Raw genomic sequence first — 20,323 nt, forward strand, 5'->3', positions numbered from 1 at the left:
GTATTCCCGTCCTATCAATGTGCGGGGCAGCGCACAACGTCAGGCGGACCGATTCCCTGCGTCTGCCAGTCCCGCCACAGATTCATTTGGGATCCTCAAACAGATGAGCCCGTAGAGACGGGGGATCAAGGCGGCCTGTTAGAGCCAACTGCCTGCTTCGGGGACTGCCAGCCCTTCCAGGCCTGGCAACGCGGGAGGGAGGGGAAAGACGACGGAGCGCCGCTGCGGGAAGACACTGAAGCCAGAGCGACACTCATCCCCCACCCCCCCCCCCACCTTACAGCGCAGGCTTTGAAAGCTGCTCCCCCATCTGAATGGAAACTCAGAACCGCCGGGCGGCGCGTTCCTTCTCGCCCAGCGTTGCGATCCATGCCGAGGGGCAGGTAGTGCGAGCCCGCGCCAGCGCCCAGCTCCCGGGACAGGGCCGGCAATGCTGCTGAGCAGAACTTGACCGAGCCCCTTCCTCGCTGCTAGTGGAAGCGATGCTGCACGGCACAGCCAGCGCTTCCCAGGCTCTCCTTCAAGCTGAAGGTTACCCACCCGCGCAGCCAGCCCCAGCCCTGTGAGCGCCGCGCCTCGGTTCCCGGCTCCGGCTGCTTGGCGGCACGCAGGGCAACGACCGGGCCGCCCGCGCCGGGGCGCACTGCACCAGCGGCTTCGGCTTGGTGGATGTGTATGCATGAGTTCTGCACCGAATGGGCGCAAAAAGCGCCCCAGCCGGTCCACCCGCTCCTCGATCTTCCAGATCAGCAAGCCCCCGCTGCAGAGCGGGGAGTGGGAGCGCAGGGGCAGCAGCTCCGAGAGCGCCCACAAAACCCAAAGAGCCCTGGACGACTGCAAGATGGTAGGTGAAAACTGCGCCTCTTTTTTTTTTTTTTTTTTTGGAGAGGAGGTGGGGGTAGTCTTGTATGTTAATCGTTTGCTTGACTGCCAGCCACTCCCCCACCCTCAGCTCCTCCATGCCGATCACGTGCACATGCACTATTTTTAAATCTGCAGTCCCCAGATTCAGGGTGACAGCCGGGTCGTAATGCCCCCACAAAGAAGTGCCGCGGCAAGGGACTTAGGGTCACCGGCTGTAAGTCATGCCTCTACCTCCTCAGAGAATGGTGGATGCGAAAGACTCGGTGAACTGGCTTGCTTACCAGGGAGGGAGGGGTTGGGAAGCTGGGGGTGCTGCTTTGTGGGGAGACAGCAGCAAATAAACCCAAACACAGCACACGGGGCGCTGCAGAGGGGACGAAGGTTCCAGCGCCCAGGCTGTGGCCGGTCTTCCCTTCAGGCTCCTGAGCCAGTGTGGTTCAGTGGCCTGGACAGAGGTGAAGGTTTGCCTATGGCAGCCTACCTTTGGCCTTTATCCCTTCGCAAGTACACATCCTTATCTTTGCTGTAGTAAAGGGGAGAGCATTCTATGTAAGAGTTCCCAGCATCAAACTCTAGTGACCTGGGAGTGGCATATGTTCTTGCTCTTCAGAAACTGAGTCTGAATGGGTGGGGGTGAGTAGGTCTTGAAATAGAGCTTCCACGACCAGACTTACCCATGAAAAATAAACACGTGCCTTGGACAAAGAGAAACTTACCATCTTAGTGCTTTGATCTTTAAACAATTTGGAGGCTCCTTAGCTGGCAACTTGTGGAGTTGGCTGAGGGGGTCACTGAAAGCCCACCTTTGTATACACCGCAATAGGAAACATTCTAATGATGTTTCGTGAAAGAAATTCAATTCTTTTCCAGCTTGTCCAAGAGTTCAACACTCAAGTGGCCCTGTACCGAGAGATGGTCATTTCTATCGGGGATGTCTCTGTCAGCTGCCCCTCACTCCGGGCGGAAATGCACAAGACCAGAACCAAAGGCTGTGAAATGGCCCGCCAGGCACACCAAAAACTTGCTGCCATCTCAGGGTAGGAGACTCTTGGCATTATTTGGTAACTCATATACATGATGCATGGATGCTGACAGTAATTTACGGTGGCCAAGACCTCAGAGGTGATCTTTGCAAATGTGGGGGTTTAACCAAATCACTCTGAGATCAGAATTATTTTCAGAGCTACAGGCAAGCTATATGCCAAATTACAATCTGAAGGTTTGTGATCCTTGTATGGACATATATTGAAAGATTTGGGTATTAAGTGATTTTTTTAAAAAAATTAACTTTCAATATGCTGTCCACATATTGGAACTTGGGGCTTAAGTTTTTTTGCCGAAAGTTTGGCTATCAAAATGAAGTTAAGTCATCATGCCTCAAGATTACTTGTCATCTGCTGCTAAACATCTACTGCACAAAAGGCCTATACAGTAGAGAGGAAATCTTTGCTAAATCCTATATTTATGCAACTATTTATACCATCAGATGAACTCCTATGATACCATTTAAAATAAAATCTCTAAAATAAAGTCTTGGATATAAAGTACTCTCCTCGCTGTAGTGTATGAAAAGGAAGTTTTAACATAAGAAAATTATTTTAAAAATTGGGGATATTCAGAAATCTACCTAAACCTAGGTTTTTTATAGGCCCCTCCCCATTATTTTTATTTTTATCACACTTACAGATTCCCAAGCCTACTTTAGGTGGTAATAGAGTGTAAGCTTCTCTTCTGAGACGCCATTTACTTCTTCCTGATCTCTCAGTATCAGGAAAGAAGTTAGTCATGGGTTTTTGTCAACAGTTACTATTTTCAAATAAGAGCGCAGAGCATGGAAACACAGAAATCCTTACACTAATACATTAATTTAAGTGCTTGATTTCATCTGGCTATAGCCTTTATCTGTTTATCTGTGTATGTCTATCACACTCAAAGTTTAAGTCAGACTAACCTGATAATGTTGCAGATTGATCACATGTAGCAATTGTATCTAATTTACTGATTTGAAAGAATCATTCTTTGCCATCTTTAATGTAAATATTATGTATAATACCCATAATATGTATAGTGACTATTATTGGTATATACAGATTAGAAAACCATACGTTGCCTTTCTTAATAATTACATTTAACAAGTGGCATTTCTATCATGAAGAAAGATACACTATCTAATGTCCTTGAAGTGAGAGATAAAGTATGCCACAAATCTATTTTATTTAGTAGAAATACTGAGAAGCCTTAGCCTTTTCTGTTTAACTGTTATACTATGAGTAAGAGGAAGTGAGTCTGGGATTCCATAAAGGAGATGGAAGGGAATTCAGTGTTTAAGGAATTGGGGGAAGAAATGCGGGTGTGACAAATCCCAGAGATGAAAGGAGGAAAAACAATCAGAAACACAAAGGGGAATAGTGGTGGAATAAAAACTGTAGAGAAACCATGATTCAGAAGGGCGAACGGGTTTCGAACAGGAAATTTTATGCTCAGAGCTAAAGAGTAGCATCTTTGTAAACTGTGTGTCCAAGAGTATCCAATGGGATTATATTCATGACCTCTTTAAGTTGCAATCCAAATGGGGAGAAACAAACAAGGAGTTCAGTTTTGTCTGTTTTACTAAACACATGAAGTTCAGACTCTTCCAAAGTTTCAGGAAAGGAGTCTGAAATTCCTGACTCAAAGTTGAGTTTGGAGGATGTGAGATGGATTTTACATACTCAGAAGTTGATAGCCCTTTGCTACTTACTTTTATCTACCTGAGGGTTGATATTATTGAGAGCAGTTTTTTTTTTTTTTGTTTTGTTTTGTTTTTTTAAGACTTAGTGGGAAAATATGGTGTTCTTAGAGCCTTGAAGAGGTAAGGCCAACTCTGTAGAATGTTCTCAGATTCAATTTGAAACATTTTCCTCCTTAAAATAATAAATACAATTTAACCTTTTTCTAAAACATGACAGAAACATAATTGAAGGAAATCCCTTTAGCTTCTCACCATTTGGGTTTCATTAATGAAGGATATGATTCCCCTTGGTGGTATTCCATTCCTGATATTGCTAGGTATGTGGGCTCTCATATCAAACTTGATGTGAAAGCTGGTAGCCAGACTGTAGCATTCACTTTAAAATCTGAAGCAGGGTTAAGAAAAGCAAAGGTTCCCAGGGACTGTAAAGGCCAAGACTGGATTTCTTGAGTACCCATCATTTTCCAGGACAATCCAGTTAATTCATAGAATAATCCTCTGAGGGAGGGATTAATATCCTTATTTTGCAAATGAGTCTCAGAAAGGTTAAGGAGCTTACCCGAATCCACACCACTAAGAAGTGATATGACTTTGATTCGGCCCCAGGTTGCTTGCTTCTGAAATCCATCATCCTGCCTCTACATATTGCTGCCATTTTAAAAGGTATTACATAAGGTGTGCCTGGATGGCTCCGTTGGTTAAGCGTCCGACTTCAGCTCAGGTCATGTTGACTGGCCTTTGACAGTTTGTGAGTTCGAGTCCAACAGCGGGCTCTGCGCTGACAGCTCAGAGCCTGGAGCCTGCTTCAGATTCTGTGTCTCCCTCTTCCTTTGCCCCACCCCCTCTCATGTTTGCTGGCTCGCGCTCTCTCTCTCTCTCTCAAAAGTAAATTTAAAAAAACACACACACACATTAAAAAGGTATTATGTGAAAAGGAGTGAAATACTAAAACACGCTAACATATGGATGAGCCACAAAAAGAGTATGCTAAATCAAAGACACCGGTCACAAAATGCCACAGGTCCTTGATTCCTTTCATATGAAATGCTCAGAAAAAGCACATCTATAAGCATCAGCAAGTAGATCAGTGGTTGCCTAGAACTGGGAGTGGCCACAGGGAGTTTCTGCATATGAGTTTGAGGTAACTTTGTGGGGTGATCAAAGTGCTCCCAAATTGAATTCGGTGATGACTGTACAGCTATGTATTTACTAAAAGTCATTCAATTGTGCACTTAAAATGAGTGAAGTTTATGCTGTGTAAAATAGAGCTCGATAAGTGCTTTTTAAAAAGGTATGATCACCATCACTATGAATATCATTTGCCTTTGACTGCCCTCATTCTTTTCTACATACCTGGCTTTTAGCAAAAGGGGTATGAACTGAACGGACAGGGAAACAGAAAACTTGGCTCTCCACGCATGTGTCAAGATGCCTGCCTCACAGCTCTCACCCAAGCACCAAAGCTTTGCTCTGAGTAGGAACACAGGTGCTGCAAAGGCAGGACTTGAAGGAGTAAGTGAATCCACTCATTTCTCTTTTTTTTAATGTTTATTTTTGAGGAAGGGGGTGGGGGGAGAGAATGAGCAGGGGAGGGACAGAGAGAGGGAGACCCAGAATCTGAAGCAGGCTCCAGGCTCTGAGCTGTCAGCACAGAGCCCCACACAAGGCTCCAACTCATCAACCGTGAGATCATGACCTGAGCCGAAGTCAGAGGCTTCACTAACTGAGCCACCCAAGTGCCCGTTAAAAAAATTTTTTTCAATGTTAAATGTTCTATTTTTAAGAGACAGAGCACAAGCCAGGGAGGGGCAGAAAAGGGGGGCGGGTCACAGAATCTGAAGCAGGCACCAGGCTCTAAGCTGTCAGCACAGAGCCCGACACAAGGCTCAAACTCATGCACTCGTTCATGCACCGAGATCATGACCCGAGCTGAAGTCCAACGCTTAACCAACTGAGCCACCCAGGTGCCCCCAATTCACTCACTCCTTAACCAGCAAAGACCACTCCTTTCCTGTTTATGCCCTGGCTTCGGGGCCAGAGGAGGGAGACCCGGTTGGAGGTAGACAAGGTAAAAAGAGGATGAAGCAAGATAAAAGAAGAAGAAAATAAAAACCCCTTTCATCCCTGACTGAGAAAACTCCCACTGTATTTCTCACTAGCTGGCCCTGGGTAAGAAGGCCATGTTCACAGACACAGTCAAAACATTTTCTCAGATTGTGTCTAGATCAGCAAAAGTTGCGGCACAGCAACTGAGGTCTTCTGGACAGAGCCAGCCAGGTGAGTCCTGAGTCTCCTCTGCCTGCACTGACTTACGACAGTTGCTGTCCCTTTAGGGTGCTGATTTTCTCCTTGGTATTAAAGCTAAGGGGGCCTCAAAGATGACTTTGCTGCCGTGGTCCCCCAATCTGTTTTAGCAGCAGAATCTTCCTTCAGTCTGAATGTGGAAAGTCAGATTTGTAAGGCAGGTCAAAAGTGGCATTGCTGTGCCCTGCTTGGTATTTGTGTGTGTGTGTGTGTGTGTGTGTGTGTGTGCACGCAGTTCACACATCAGGGGCAGGTGTCTGTCGAGCCAGGTGTCCTTGGACTTCCTTCCCAAAATGACTTCTGAGACACGGCTAAAGAATCCCTAGGGCTTCATGGCACAGAACATACTGATTCAGCACAATTTCCTCGTTTTGTCTTTTAAGATTTAGAGGATTTCAAGCGACTTTACAGGCAACCTGGTTGAGTATGCGAGGAGAGTTAGCATTCAGGCAGACCAGGATGGAGTACCATCTTCTGTAACCTGGATGGCATTACTTCACTGTCTGAATCCCAATGCCCTTCTCTGTAAACTAGCTGTGATGCTCACCGTGCGGTAGTTGAGAGGATTGGGGGGGCCAAGGATGTGACTCCCCAGCCTGTAGAGGACGCTGTGTCAGTCCAAGGCTGCTCTAAGCCTGGAAACCATGGCTATGGCTCCCTAGTCTGGTGTCTATTCTATCAAACACACCACATCTCGAGAATGAAAGGAGCACAGCACGCAGGCTAGAAAGAACCCGGAGGAGCCGACGGTCTCCAGGAGACCCTAAGAGATAATGCTGTGGCTGGTGGGCTGAGGGTTGGGAATCCTTTTCCGGCACTGTTTTTACGGCGCCTGTGTCTCACTTATCTCCTTCTCACCACTACCTTCTGTTAGTGGCTGCTGACAGAGTGAAAGTGAGGTTTAAGTAGGAAAATGTGCGAGGCAGTATCGTGTGATGGCAAAGAGCTTTGACTCGACATCAGATTAGACTGGGATAAAGTCCTAGCTTTAGCACTTACAAGTAATGTGTGCGGATGGATATGCAAATTGCCTCCCAGGGTGGTAGATGTCAGGCTGGCACGCTGGTGTCACTACACCGACTTTGGAGCTCCACGGCCTGTGTTCAAATCTCAGCCCTGCCTTTTACAGATAGTGTAACTACCTGATGAAGGTAGATAAACTGTCCTCCTCTGCCTCAGTTTCCTCATCAGCAAAATGGGTTTATAACTAATGGGACTGAATCAGATGACACCCTAAGGACTGAGTAAGTGAACATACATCAAGCACTCACAAGGCTGAGTAGCATGTAGTAATGCTATTATGAAATTCAGATTCGTGTGAGTCTAATTATTAGTAAGACATTCAAAATTCAGGTTATCATGATACACTCACATGAAAAATAAATTTATTCATCAAATATTTTTCAAATCATTATTTTGGTTGACATACATTTTTGTTGCCCTTAGTTCCTTTCATTATGTTTGGGGGAATTTTCCAGGTTGAGGCTTCCCAGAATGCTATCAAAAGCCTTCTTCTTTAATACCTTAACAACAATACGGACAGGTGAGGGTTTAAAAGCACTTAAGTTTAGAAATATTTTCTTTGTAGGGGGGTAACCTCGATGGTTCAATCGGTTAAGCTCCGACTTCAGCTCAGGTCATGATCTCATGGTTTCGTGAGTTAGCCCCCACATCGGGGGCTCAGAGCCTGGAGCCTGCTTTGGATTCTGTGTCACCTTCTCTCTCTGTTCCTCCCCTGCTCATTCTCTCTCTCCTTCCCTCCCTCTCTCTCTCTCCCCCTCAAAAATAAACAAACAAAAAAAATATTTTTAAATATTTTCTTTGTATGAATCAAACTGTATTCCTCATAAACGATGTAATATTTACAAAATCTTTTGGCCTAGCTCTGGTAAAGGCTGTGAGACATTGGACAAGTCTGTTAAATTCTCTGTACACCTCAATGAGAGGGCTGCACTGAATGACTTCTGAGTCCTGGTTTCATCATTCCAGTGTTCTGCGTTAATTCACTCAGAATCACAGACTTTATAGAACTAAGCTATAAAACAAAAAACAAAAAACAAAAGCATCATGCATGCAGTTTGATGATTGAATTCGAGAGATAATTTATTGAAATGTGAACATATGATCACAAGAAGAATCTTAGTTTCCTAATGGCTTCTGAGAATGATATAATCACTGTCCTAGAGATTCGTACCTAGATTTCAGATTTCTCCCTCCAGCAATTAGTTTCCTGCTCCCTAGTTTTCTCTCCTTTTCTCCTCCCATCTCTCCTCATGTTCTTTTTTCCCTTTTTTTAGTCTGTTTTCGTTTTGTTTGACCATTTGACTTTTCTGCTCCATTTTTCCCAGTCCCCCCTTCGAGCTGGTTCTTGTCTGTTCTCTGTTCCGTTTGCTAGGAAGTTGGGAGGGCGGGGAGAGGGAGAATACAGATTCACAGCTCCATCAGTAACGCTTCGCTCCCACACTGGGGCTGAGACAGCAGCCAGTACGTGGGGTGGGAGAGTATGGAAATGCATGGAGACAGCCCTCACAGCTTTCTTAATCCACATGATGGAGGAGGTCTTATTAGTACAAGAGGCCTGGTTGGCAGCCATTCCAAGCCACCCACTCTGCCCTGTATGTTCCCTTTCTACTATAGGTGTTTTTGCTTTCAAAAGTTTAACCCTCACTGGTCAAATCATGAAAGGGGATTATGTGTGCCCCAAAAGAATACGCCAGCCATCAAAGGGAAGGAAGGGAGAACAATTCTGAATTAGTCTGTGCTAGGGCTATAGTAACAAAATGCCACACACTGGGTAGATTAAACCTCAGATTTAGAGGCTAGATATCCAAGATCAAGGTACAGAGAGGATTGGCTCCTTCTGAGGACTGGGAGGAAGAATCTGTTCCTCTCTTCCAGTTTCTGGTGATTTGCTGGCAATGCTGGTTGTTCCTTGGTGTGTTGAAGCATCTGTCTTTGTCTTCAGTGTCCTTCTCCCTGTGTGTGCCTGTGTCCACATTTTGTCTTTTTATAAGGAAACCGGTCACACTGGATTAGGGGCCTACCCTACTCAGCACGGCCTCATGCTAATGTAACTAATTCTATTTGCAATGATCTATTTCCAAATAAGATCTCATTCTGAAGTAGTGAGAGTTAGGATTTCAACAGAAGAATTTGGGGCTGAGGAGGCATAAATTAACCCAGCAGATTCCCTTGACCCATCTGTAGGAATTCTCTTCACACTTTGGGTTGTTGGGCCCAGTGGGAATGGAGGTAGAGTTTTGCCCAGCACTTGGTACATTCCCTCAACACAGACCTCCCCGTGCCCAGTGCTTTATCATTAGACCTTCGCTTATATCAGGGGTGGGGTTGCTGACCATGGAGAAGAATGCTTTCTATATGAAATAGATGTGGTCACAAAGGTCCTGAATCCCTGGTGTGGTTAGCACTTGGCAGTGACTAATTTAACTACTAATGTGTCAACATGGAACACACAAAGGTGGTACAAAAATCCAACCGCAGGAGGGGGTATTTGGGTGGGGATAGAGGAAGCACCTGACAGTCCACATACAAAGTGTTCACCCTCTCTGGTCTTCATGGCTAGAACTGGCCAGGCACTGTTCCCTCAGTGGTACTAACACTATTGCTTAAGGACCGGAGGCCTACTCTGGAAACAGGTGACATAGTAATGACTCACATCAACTTAAAGAACCATGCTATTATCAGTGACAAGATGACAGGTGGCATGGAATCTAGACAAGGGCTCTCCCGTGGCCTGTTGAAGTTAGCCTTTTTATGCTTGGAAAAGATAGCAGCCTAATGACCTTCACCCTGTTAGAGCCTTCTTAACAGATGTGCCAATTAGAGAGAAAACGAAATCTAAAATGAACTTGAGGAAAATTTGTTGTCACTTTATTATTTATATGGGGAGGTGCAAGAGAGCACAGCCGTGTTTCATGCATGCTTGCACCCTGGGGGACAGGTCAGTGAGGATACGTCTGTTTTGTTTGTTCATTGACTTTACGCGGCAATGTAAAATCTATTCTGACAAAGAGGTTAAGAATTGATCAGTCCGATTAGCTGATTTTTTATGACTTATTATTACTTTGGACCATTATTTTTTTTTCTAACTGTGAAACCAGTGTGTTGTTTTTAAACAACAGAAGACTTTAAAATAAAGCACACTGACGACTGATTTCTGAGGTATAGGTGTTCATTATTACAGCAGGTCAGCAGGCATTGTGTATTTTAGAACTGCTCCAAGTAATTATGTTTAATGAAAGTTGTTTGATAAAATATTGCCCTGACGTCTGTCTGCTTGGATACTGAATAGTTAAATAATGATTTTCCATTAAGATCACCTTTAAATATCACTCTTGATATTTTTAGCCCTTGAAGGGTTAGTTACAACTCCTCTAAAAAGCTGTCTACATAAAGCACAGCTCGAGAGCAGTAACTATATTCATTTATTTCCTCTGCTCTACAAGACATGACTTTAAAAAAAGGAAAAACCACATGAATAACACTTAATTGCTTGTCTCTATACATATATGCACCTATGTATATTGCTGGTCTATATGTATACGTGTATTTATATATAAACAAATACTAAAATTTGTAAAGTAGACTCTTGTTAGCGTAAAGTGTCTGAGGCTTTCAACAAAAGAGCTGATTCCAGTTAACAAAAATCAGTATGTGCAGCTATAAGTAAACTCCTCATCTATATGGATTTAATGGAGTTTGAGCAAAAGGGTCAAATACATACTAACCCAGAAGTCAAACCCCTAGTGTATTCTTCAGTCCCCAATTAAGTCAGTTCATAATAAGCCCCCCTCACCCTTATTTTCAGCACCAATTCTCTCTCTCTCTCTCTCTTCCTCCCCATTTCTGAGGTTACCCTCTTAGTTCACAGTTGGTACCCCCAGGCCATCAATCACAACACTATCTCTCAGTTGGTCCCCTCACTATCAGTCTCTCACCTCTTCTTTGCAATTTACTCACTGGTTCTAGGCTAATCTGCCTATAATTTTCCTCTGATCTCGCCACTTCTTTGATTTAAAACTTCAAGCCAATACCCATTTCCTAAAGCAGTGTTTCTTCAAATGTGATCTCTGGATTCCCAGTCTCAGAATCATCTGGCTTGCCTTCAGACCCAAGAACCAAAATGTCTGGGGAGCAAGACGTGGAAATTCAAATTTTTAACAAGCACCACCCCATCTCCCAAGAGATTCTTGAACATGCCAAATACGAGGCCTGTCGGCCTGAAGCAGTGATTCTCAACTTGGCCTGCACACTGGAATCACCTGGGAAGCTTTAAAAAATTGCTGGTGCTTGAATTTCATCCCTAGAGTTTTTGATTTAAACTATCTGGGATGCAGCCTGGGCATTCAGATATTTTTTAAAGCTCCCCAAGTGAGCATATGTATCAAAATGGCTTACGTTTGGCTACATTTAACAAAAAATTCAAAGAAGTAGTTGTTTAAAGATACCAGGGTTTATTCTCACACAGAAAAGGAGCCCTAGAATGGAATTTAGAACATGGAATCACTGTTCTGTTGCCCATTCTTAGCATATGGCTTCCACCCTCAACCTGACTTGATGATGCAAGATTATGACAGGAGCTCCAGCCATCAGTCCAGAATAGATGATGAACGGGGGAAAGGCTATGCTTCCCAGTGGGGTCAGCTCTTTCTAAGTAAACCCAAACAAAACTTCTAGAACTGCATCACGTAGTCATACCTAACTACAGAGGAGACTAGAAAGTGTATTCTTCTCTGACAAGTTAACTAGAAGGGAAAGGAAGAGAATGGATAATGGCCAACAACCAACCATCTCAGTCATAGCACCCAAGCTGTACTCCTGGACTCTTCTTTTACTATCTGACTCTTTACTTACTCAAACTGATCTACTTCTTATTCCCTAACAGTGTGTAAAGGATGGTCCTCTCCTATTAGTCCACATCTATGGGTTCTCTCTATAAAAGCCTACCTTTTAACCATTAAAAAAAAAAATCATTTAGCCTCCTGAATGTCGTCTTACGTGCAGTCTCATTACAGCCTACATGCTCCTCACACAGAAATCCACAACAGACAGAAGAGTCCCAAAGGGATTAACAAGATTTGGCCACTTTTAAATAGACCCATGGAAAAGATAAGAGGTGCAGGAACCTCTTGGGAAAGCAGGAAGTTAAGCAAGGTACGTTTGAGTATAGTTTTCATAAGACAGGAGTATAGTTTGAGTATAGTTTCCACCAGACAGGAAGTGAAATGAGACAGAGTCTACAAGGAGTGTAGGCAATGGCTCAAGAAAACCTGGGTGGCTCAGTCGATTAAGCATCCAACTTCGCCTCAGGTCATGGTCTCACTTGCTCTTATTCTTTCAAAATAAATGATAAATTAATTAATTAATTAATTAATTAATTTAAAAAGAAATCATTTAGAATACATCTACCTGAGATTGAGTGATTCTCTTTTTGGAACAATTTCCTTTAATAAATCAAAGAAAGAATTTCATCAAGGAGTTAAAATCTGATGAACTATTAAGAATAAAAGGTAGAGAGGCAGCATTTTCTGGATATAGGGATAAGGTGTAAAATGACCTATGATCTAGATTATAATAAAGTCATTAAGAAAAACTGAACTTGAAAATCATGTCATATAAACCATGTTATACAGCAGTTAGGTCATAAAATGCATTTAACCCATAACTTCCAAAATTATAAACCTATGCAACATATGATGGCATATTCTTTGGGGAAATATATTCATTTGTAACTCTGGAAGTATCCTCCCTTTCTGGACCACTATTTATAGAGCATCCACCATATGCCACGTGCTTTTCTAGGTGCTGGAGATACAGCAGTTCTGAACAAAATAAAGAAGGTTCCCGCCTTCATGGTAAGGATGATCAAGAAATGCTGTGGGTCTGAATGTTTGTGACTCTGCACCACTCCTATGTTGAAATCTGAATGTCCAAAGTTATGGTACCAGTAGGTAGGGCCTTTGGGTGGAGCTTCAGTTATGAGGTTGAAGCCTTCATGAATGGGATTAGTACCTTTATAAAAGGGGCTCCAAAAGATCCCTAGCCCCTTCTACCATGTGAGGACACAGTAAGAAAGCACCAGCCAGGAACCAAGAAGACAGCCCAGGAAGAGAGCCCAAACATGACGATGCTGGCACCTTGGTCTTAGACAGCCCACCCTCCAGACCAATGAGCAATACATTTCTGTTGTTGTAAGCCACCCAGTTGATGGTGTTTTGTTATAGCAGCCTGAATGTACTGAGAAAAAACAAAACAGGAAAAAGAAAGTACAACTGAGAGAGTGACAAATGCAATGAAGAAAATAGAGTGATACAATTAAAGAATGATGGATGCAAGGTAGGGAGTTATTTTCAGATAGGGTTTTCAGAAAGGCCCCTCTGGAATGTGACATGCTAACTTGGTATCTGATCTTGAGAAGGGGCCAGTCATGTGATGATCTGTGAGAAAAGCACTTTACCCAGAGGCAAGAGCAAGTGTAAAGGTCCAAAGACAAAGTGACATTGTCATGTCTGAGGGGAAAAAAAAAAAGAAAACTAGATTATCAGTTTGGAATTGTCTTCAGCTGCAAGTAACATAGACCAGATTTCAGTGGCTTAAACAGAGAAGAGTTTATTTTCTCTCATAATTAAAAACTCAGGGGTAGGGGATAGGAAGCTTTGGTTCATGATCCAAGATATCAGGTATGAGATATGAGATTTTCTGGAATACTTCAGGCCTTTTCCTCAAGGTCCCAAGAATCCTGCTTAGCTCTAGAAGCTGTGTCTGTGTTCCCAGCAGGGAAGAAAAGGCAAAGACATGGGACAATTAAGTGCATCCCTTTCAGAAGCCTCATACAGCAACTTCTATGAACATAATTTTGTCCAAGATCATGTCATGTGGATCTCCCAACCACAAGTTTCATGATTTCATTTGCATACATCTCTCGCCATACTAACTATCCAGTGAGGACAGAAGTTTCCCAATCTGTAAGCCAAAGTGATGCTTCCTGAGGCCCAGGACAGGATCTTTAGCAAAACTGGGGAAGGGTAGGGAGCTTGGACATGAGACGTGGGGAAAGAGCTACAGTGGGGAAAAAGAAGTAGGTGGAGATCCCTGAACGTCTACCCACTCCTTTCTGCCCATTTTCTTATTGAGGTGTTCATCGAACTCTGAATTACCTACTTGAACCAGGCACTGTGCTAGATTCTGGAAATGTCAAAATAAATAAAACACAGCCTCTGCCCTTGTGGAACTTATGGGCTAGCATCTGTGTACAGACAGACATGTAAACAAATTATTGCAGAACAGGGTCATCGATGCTGTGATAGAAATATGCAGATGATACAGGAGAGGCAGAAAGGACACAGCTATTATCTCTGCTTGAGTGGGAGTAGCCAAGAAATAAGACTTCATAAAGGGATGGTAGCACTTAGACCAAACTTTGAAGAACAAGTAATGAGTAAATGAGTAAATGCTCCTGTCTTGAACCGAAGGACAATAGAAATAGCAATGTCAATGTGCTGTACCCTTTGCACATATCACTTCATGAGTACATGAGTTCATCTGAATATTTACTTAGAACCCAGTGAGATGTTTCTCAATGTTTATTTATTTTTGAGAGAGCGCGCATGAGCTGGGGGGAAGCAGAGAGAGAGGAACAGAGGATCTGAAGCAGGCTCTTTGCTGACAGTAGTGAGCTTGAACGGGGCTTGAACTCACAAACCAGAAGTTCATGAACTGAGCCACCCAGGCACCCCCAGTGACATGTTTTAAAGCCTGATATTTTGGCTAAGAAATCCATTTACCTAAAAGTCGCAGAAATTAAACCACAGGGGCCTAATCATAGAGCCAATATGTAGAAAGGTGGGAGGCGAGATTACCTTGGCAGTGGTCCCGCCAGGACTATAGTCTTTGGGATTCTTTGGACTTTTCCTTTATGCTTCCATGATAGTGGATTCATCCAGACCAACCGAGGCTTCATAGCTCCCTCCTGAATCTAGATAAGGTACACCTGGAGGCTTTCTGGAGCACCCTGAATACCAGATTTTTTTTTTAATGTTTAATTCTGAGAGAGAGACAGACAAAGAGAGACAGAGAGAGAGAGAGAGAGAGAGAGTGGGGGAGGGGCAAAGAGACAGGGAGACACAGAATCCGAAGCAGGCTCCAGGCTCTGATTTGTCAGCGCAGAGCTGGACACGAGGTTCGAACTCACGAACTCTGAGATCATGACCTGAGCTGAAGTCAGACCCTTACCCGACTGAGCCACCCAGGAGCCCGAAGAATACCAGATATTTTTAAAATTTTCATTTTGTAGTAAATTTAGGTTGAGGAAATTGAGACATTTGGTTAATTGGTGGGACTGGGGTTTGAACACTGGTCTCTCTGGTAGCAGAATCTTTATTCTTGACACTATGCCAGGTGGTTCCCCAGACAGCCCCCTTCTTTCTTGGAGCAGTCCCAGAATTGGCCTACTTGCTTTCCTTCCCTTTCACTGCCACCAAATATTATTTCCACTCAAAGTCTCTCTCCTCCCCTGGACACACTTCAGGACAAGGACCTCTTCAGCTGGCACACAGCTGATTTGAAGGCTTTTAAGGTTTCCTCAGCTAGTAAGAAGAGGAAAACAAGCAAGCAAGAAAAATAACACAATGATGGTCTCTCTGAAGCTTCCAGTGGAATGTGAATGGATTTGGGCTCTGCATTTTGGAGGCCTCAGCACTTCTCCCTGAGCCCCGACTTTTTCAGACTTTCTTCCTCCATGCTATGTGTACTCAGATCGCTCCATCCTTGGACACCTTCTTTCCTGTCTGTTTGTCCACACAAATCATAAGAATGAGGACGTAGAATCCGACTTTTTCCCAGGTTGGGTAGGCTGAATTCTGGGTTTCAGGAACCAACCTGCTTCTTTCCCAGCAGAGGACATGTGAGTAGGAGTGGGACACCCCATTACCACAGTGACATTGGCCACATAGCTCCACTCCAAAACATCAGTGCATACAAGGGGTTCAAGAGAAATGGAAGTGAGAAATGGTACCAAATGTGCCAGGGCTCAAAGGAGAGCCAACTTCCCACTGTGGTGACGGGTACATGCAGGAGAGTAACAGTGACACTGGATAAAAAGATGGGAAGGGGCGGCCTGGGAGGCTCAGTGGGTTAAGCGTCTGACTTCAGCTCAGGTCTTGATCTCATGGTTTCGTGAGTTTGAGCTCCATATTGGACTCTGTGCGGACAGCTCAGAGCCTGGAGCCTGCTTTGGATTCTGTGTCTCCCTCTCTCTCTGCCCCTCCCCTGCTCGTGCTCTCTCTGTCTCTGTCTCTGTTTCTCTCTCAAAAATAAATAAACATTAAAAAAAAAAAAAGCGGGGCGCCTGGGTGGCTCAGTCGGTTAAGCGTCCGACTTCGGCTCAGGCCATGATCTCACGGCTTGTGAGTTCGAGCCCCGCGTCGGGCTCTGTGCTGACAGCTCAGAGTCTGGAGCCTGTTTCAGATTCTGTGTCTCCCTCTCTCTCTGACCCTCCCCCGTTCATCCTCTGTCTCTCTCTGTCTCAAAAGTAAATAAACGTTAAAAAAAAATTTTTTTAATAAAAAAAAGAAAGGAAAGGAAGAACTCAAAAGGAACAAGAATGGGAAGAGATTATAGACCAATCTCAAAACACCACTTCTTAAAATACCCAAATCCCTTATCAGTGAATGCACAAGAGCTCCAGTCTCCCTAGCAAAGGGAGTTTAAAATCACCAGAGTCATTACCCACCTTGCTCCCCCTTGTCAGAATGCCAGTTTTTAGCCAGAATGATGGCTTGTTAGAGCTTCAGACTCTGATTGGACTGTTTTATTCTCTTAGTGGGTCTCCTTTTGAAGCATTTCAATTTGACTTGGAATTTCTATTTCCATTCTTGCCATCTATTCCCTGAACTGAGGAATTGGGTGATGCCGATTTTTTTTATCTTTTGCAGATATTCGTGATCCATAAACAGATCATTTCTGATTTTTCATCTTTTGCTATCATTCCTATCACTGTGTCACTCTTGAAATTCTTATCTATCTTAGAATTAAAGAATAAACCACTCCCCCTCACCTGCACCAAAACATTTCTGATATATGCTTCTGAGATGGAAATTTATTAGGCAGAAATAGAGTTCCTAAAATTGTTGCAGGTGTATAGTTTCTTGAATTATACATCTCAAACATTTTGGGGTTTGTGTCATTATTTTTGTTCAAAAGGATTTTTTTCAGTTGTTCCACTCCTGTCTGTCCTTACTCTAGTCCAAAAGCAGCAGGTGGGGTAAGAAATGAGTAATGGGAAAGTCAAGGATAAATTTTAATCTTAAGACTACTGTTCTTACTAGCACTTTCTTAACTTCCATAAAAATCTATTCATTTTGATTTCATAATAATCCTTATCCCAAAATAGTGGCTGGTGTACAAAGACCTTCCCTTTGAGGACCACTACAGAATTTTCCACCCCCAAATGAGCTAGGTAAGACAACTAACTATAAAGGATCAGACCCTTTCTGTGGATATGATTTGGGAATGTGTAGTTTGGGTAAGTACAGCTGTCCCCTCCATGGAACACAGAAATAGCCTGAGAGGTGAGTGGCAGCAAGCTTCTAAACTGGATATGTTAGGGTTTTTCAGACAAAGAGAACCAATAGGATATATGGGGTGTGTGTGTGTGTGTGCGCGCGCGCGCACGTATAAAGTGGAGAATTGATGTGGAGAAGAGGTTGATATCCCAACTCAGTAGCCAGGAATAGAGAATTCAAACTTTCTTAACTCTCTCGTTCTTTTCAGGCCCTCAATGGATTGGGGGATGGCTACCCACATTAGGAGGGCCATCTGCTTTACTCTACCAATTCCAACACTAATGTCTTCCAGAATGACCCTCACAGACACACAGAGAAACAATATGCAACCAAATATCTGGGTATTCTATGGCTCAAACAAGTTAAACCATCAAATTAACCATCACACTGAGCCAGTTCCCTTGATCATAGCAGATGGCTAAAAGCCCCACAACTCCTAATTCTCAGAGTGTAGCTGTGGGGAGATCACCTGTGGACATTTGGGAAGCCTTCTGTACGGGCAGTAAGGGGAGATACTTGAGGAAGCCCCTACCAGTCAGCATATGGTCAAGCATCAGAACATCATTCACCCCTCACCAGGGAGGAACTACATGGTCAACAGTAGGTTCTGAAGGAGATTGCTGGATCTTCCCGACTGGGTGACTCCCATGAACATTTTTCACCATAAGTCATGTTTTCTTACTCTCTGAATTTTGAGCTCAAATGGCTGCATCTGTTTTAGTACTGTACCATCACTGAATAATGAGGAAACTGCTCAGATTATTTTAGGCCACACCATGTACCATAATGCAAAATCACTTGGCAAATGTTCTCTCCATAAAAACAAGCCTTATCAACTGTTTTTATATTCATAGATTCAATCTTTTGTTTTCTGAGGATGAAATATGTTTCAAGTTACCAAGTCTGTTCAGACTAGAGTGCCTTTAAATTCTTCTCTAAATTTCAGTATTAGGTTATTATACAGGGCACCACTGTAGCTCTGACATGACAATGTGAAGGGAGTTCAGGTACCTATTTAGGTATAATCTTTGCAAAAGAAATGTCATCACGGTTCATTCTGGGACAGTCTTGCTTCACGCTTCAGTATTCTCAGGGTATTCTCCAACTTCAGGCAAGGAAACTCTGTGGGCCATGAGGGGGAAAGATGTAGGAAAGGGCAACGATGTAGCCGGAGAGAAAGTGAGTTAGAAGAAATTTGTTCTTTGGGAACCATGCCGATTCAAGAGTTGGCATTGACAAGAGATAAAGGAATGAAGTGAAGAGAAAATAAAGGCAACTATGCAATCACAGGGTTAGGGGTCAGAGGACATTCAAGCTTTCCAAACTCAAGTCCATCACAGGCCCAGAAGGCAGTGTGAGAAAGAGAGCATGTGCCTGCATGTCTGAAACAGGCTTCACTGACTGCCGGTTCCCTGTGGAAGAGTGGGCCAAATGTGCCGTACTTGCAACCTGTTTGTTTCTTAAGAAGCTCCAGGAATTCATGTTTATGTGTCAAATATCAATTTTAAAATATTGGCCCACAGAAAGATTCTGCTGACTACAAGTGGCCCTCAGCTATCAGTGTCTATCTCTGTTACTTATCGCCTGCTTCCAGCTCAGAATATTTGCAGGCTGTTGGATGTGAACAATAAGAGAAATACAAGGATGTCTTACCATTTGGGTTTGGCTTTAGTAACTGTGACCTGTATTACCTTCTTAATTTCTTTGTTGCTTTCGGAACGGCACAATGTCGATGCTAAAATTTGTTATTACCTGTCACCTCATTAAAAAAGTAACCAAATATAGAAAAGTATTTTAGCCTTGAATAAGTAATTAAGGCCCAAAACACTTAATTAGCATTAGGAACATGTAAAACATTTCTGGAATTGAACCTAAGGAGAGAAAATAGAGTATTTGTACATTTGCCCTCAAGTCAAATTGCTTGAAAGACCCTTTCTCCTTTGATAAGATGACAATTATTTAAATTATCATACAGCTGACACATTACTTTCTCATATCAAACGGGAGCCATTGATCTTATTATGATTAAGATCAAGACAAATAGCCTGTCAGATATGTAACAGAGTCTGAGGGCCACATGAATGCTGAGTAGAGGGTATTTTTTTTAACTAAACAAAATCCTAAGGGGGGGGGTGGCAAGGATCACCCGGGTTTCTCATTATTTATATGATCTGGCAGCGGATAGTATTTCACTGAAAGAAGATACTGTATACCAAGTACTGACAAATGTCCATTTGCCCCAGAGTCATAACCATTTCTCAATAGCTGTTTCTGAATTCCCAGCAAAGTGTTCCTTCTAGGACTTATTTCTGCTTACAATTGTGGAACCTACATTAAACCTTTCAATATTCAATGTGTCCCTTTTCTAAGATTCAAGATTTAATGTAGCCCAGTGGACTATCCATTCTTCTCTTGCTCTTCTCCCTGCTTACCCACACTCCTTCCCTCGATCACCCACAGATTTCCTCAGCACACAATGGGGTTACGTGCTGATAAACCCACCGTAGGTTGAAAATATTCTAGGTGGAAAATGCATTTAGTACACCTAATCTACTGAATATCATAGTTTAGCCTGGCCTTAAAGGTGCTCAGAACAGTAGTTCTTAGCCTACAGTTGGGCAAAATCATCTAACATGAAGCTCGTTTTATAATAAAGTGTTGCATTCGGTAAATGACATGGACTCTTCCAACACTGAATACCATACTGACAGTGAGAAACAGAGCAGTTGCCAGCATATGGGCTTTTACCCCGGAGCTCGCGTGGCTGACTGGGAGCATCGGCTCGCTGTTGGTATGGGCATCACAAGAGAGGATCATTCTACACATTGCTAGTCTGGGAAAA

At 43.4% G+C, this 20,323-nt stretch overlaps 1 protein-coding gene across 2 annotated transcripts in view; it reads left to right on the forward strand.

Annotated features, from left to right (window-relative positions):
- The first annotated feature begins 322 nt into the window (after positions 1 to 322).
- Positions 323 to 20,323, forward strand: part of RGS7BP (regulator of G protein signaling 7 binding protein) — a 105,608-nt gene continuing 85,607 nt past the window's right edge. For both annotated transcript variants that reach the window (XM_049649517.1, XM_049649518.1), the window contains exons 1-2: positions 323 to 844; positions 1,735 to 1,901. In XM_049649517.1, the coding sequence (XP_049505474.1) occupies positions 680 to 844; positions 1,735 to 1,901 (332 nt within the window). In that variant the 5' untranslated portion in view covers positions 323 to 679. The remainder of the gene's footprint in view (positions 845 to 1,734; positions 1,902 to 20,323) is intronic.

Source organism: Panthera uncia, assembly GCF_023721935.1.
Source record: "Panthera uncia isolate 11264 chromosome A1 unlocalized genomic scaffold, Puncia_PCG_1.0 HiC_scaffold_17, whole genome shotgun sequence".
Taxonomy (NCBI): Eukaryota; Metazoa; Chordata; class Mammalia; order Carnivora; family Felidae; genus Panthera; species Panthera uncia.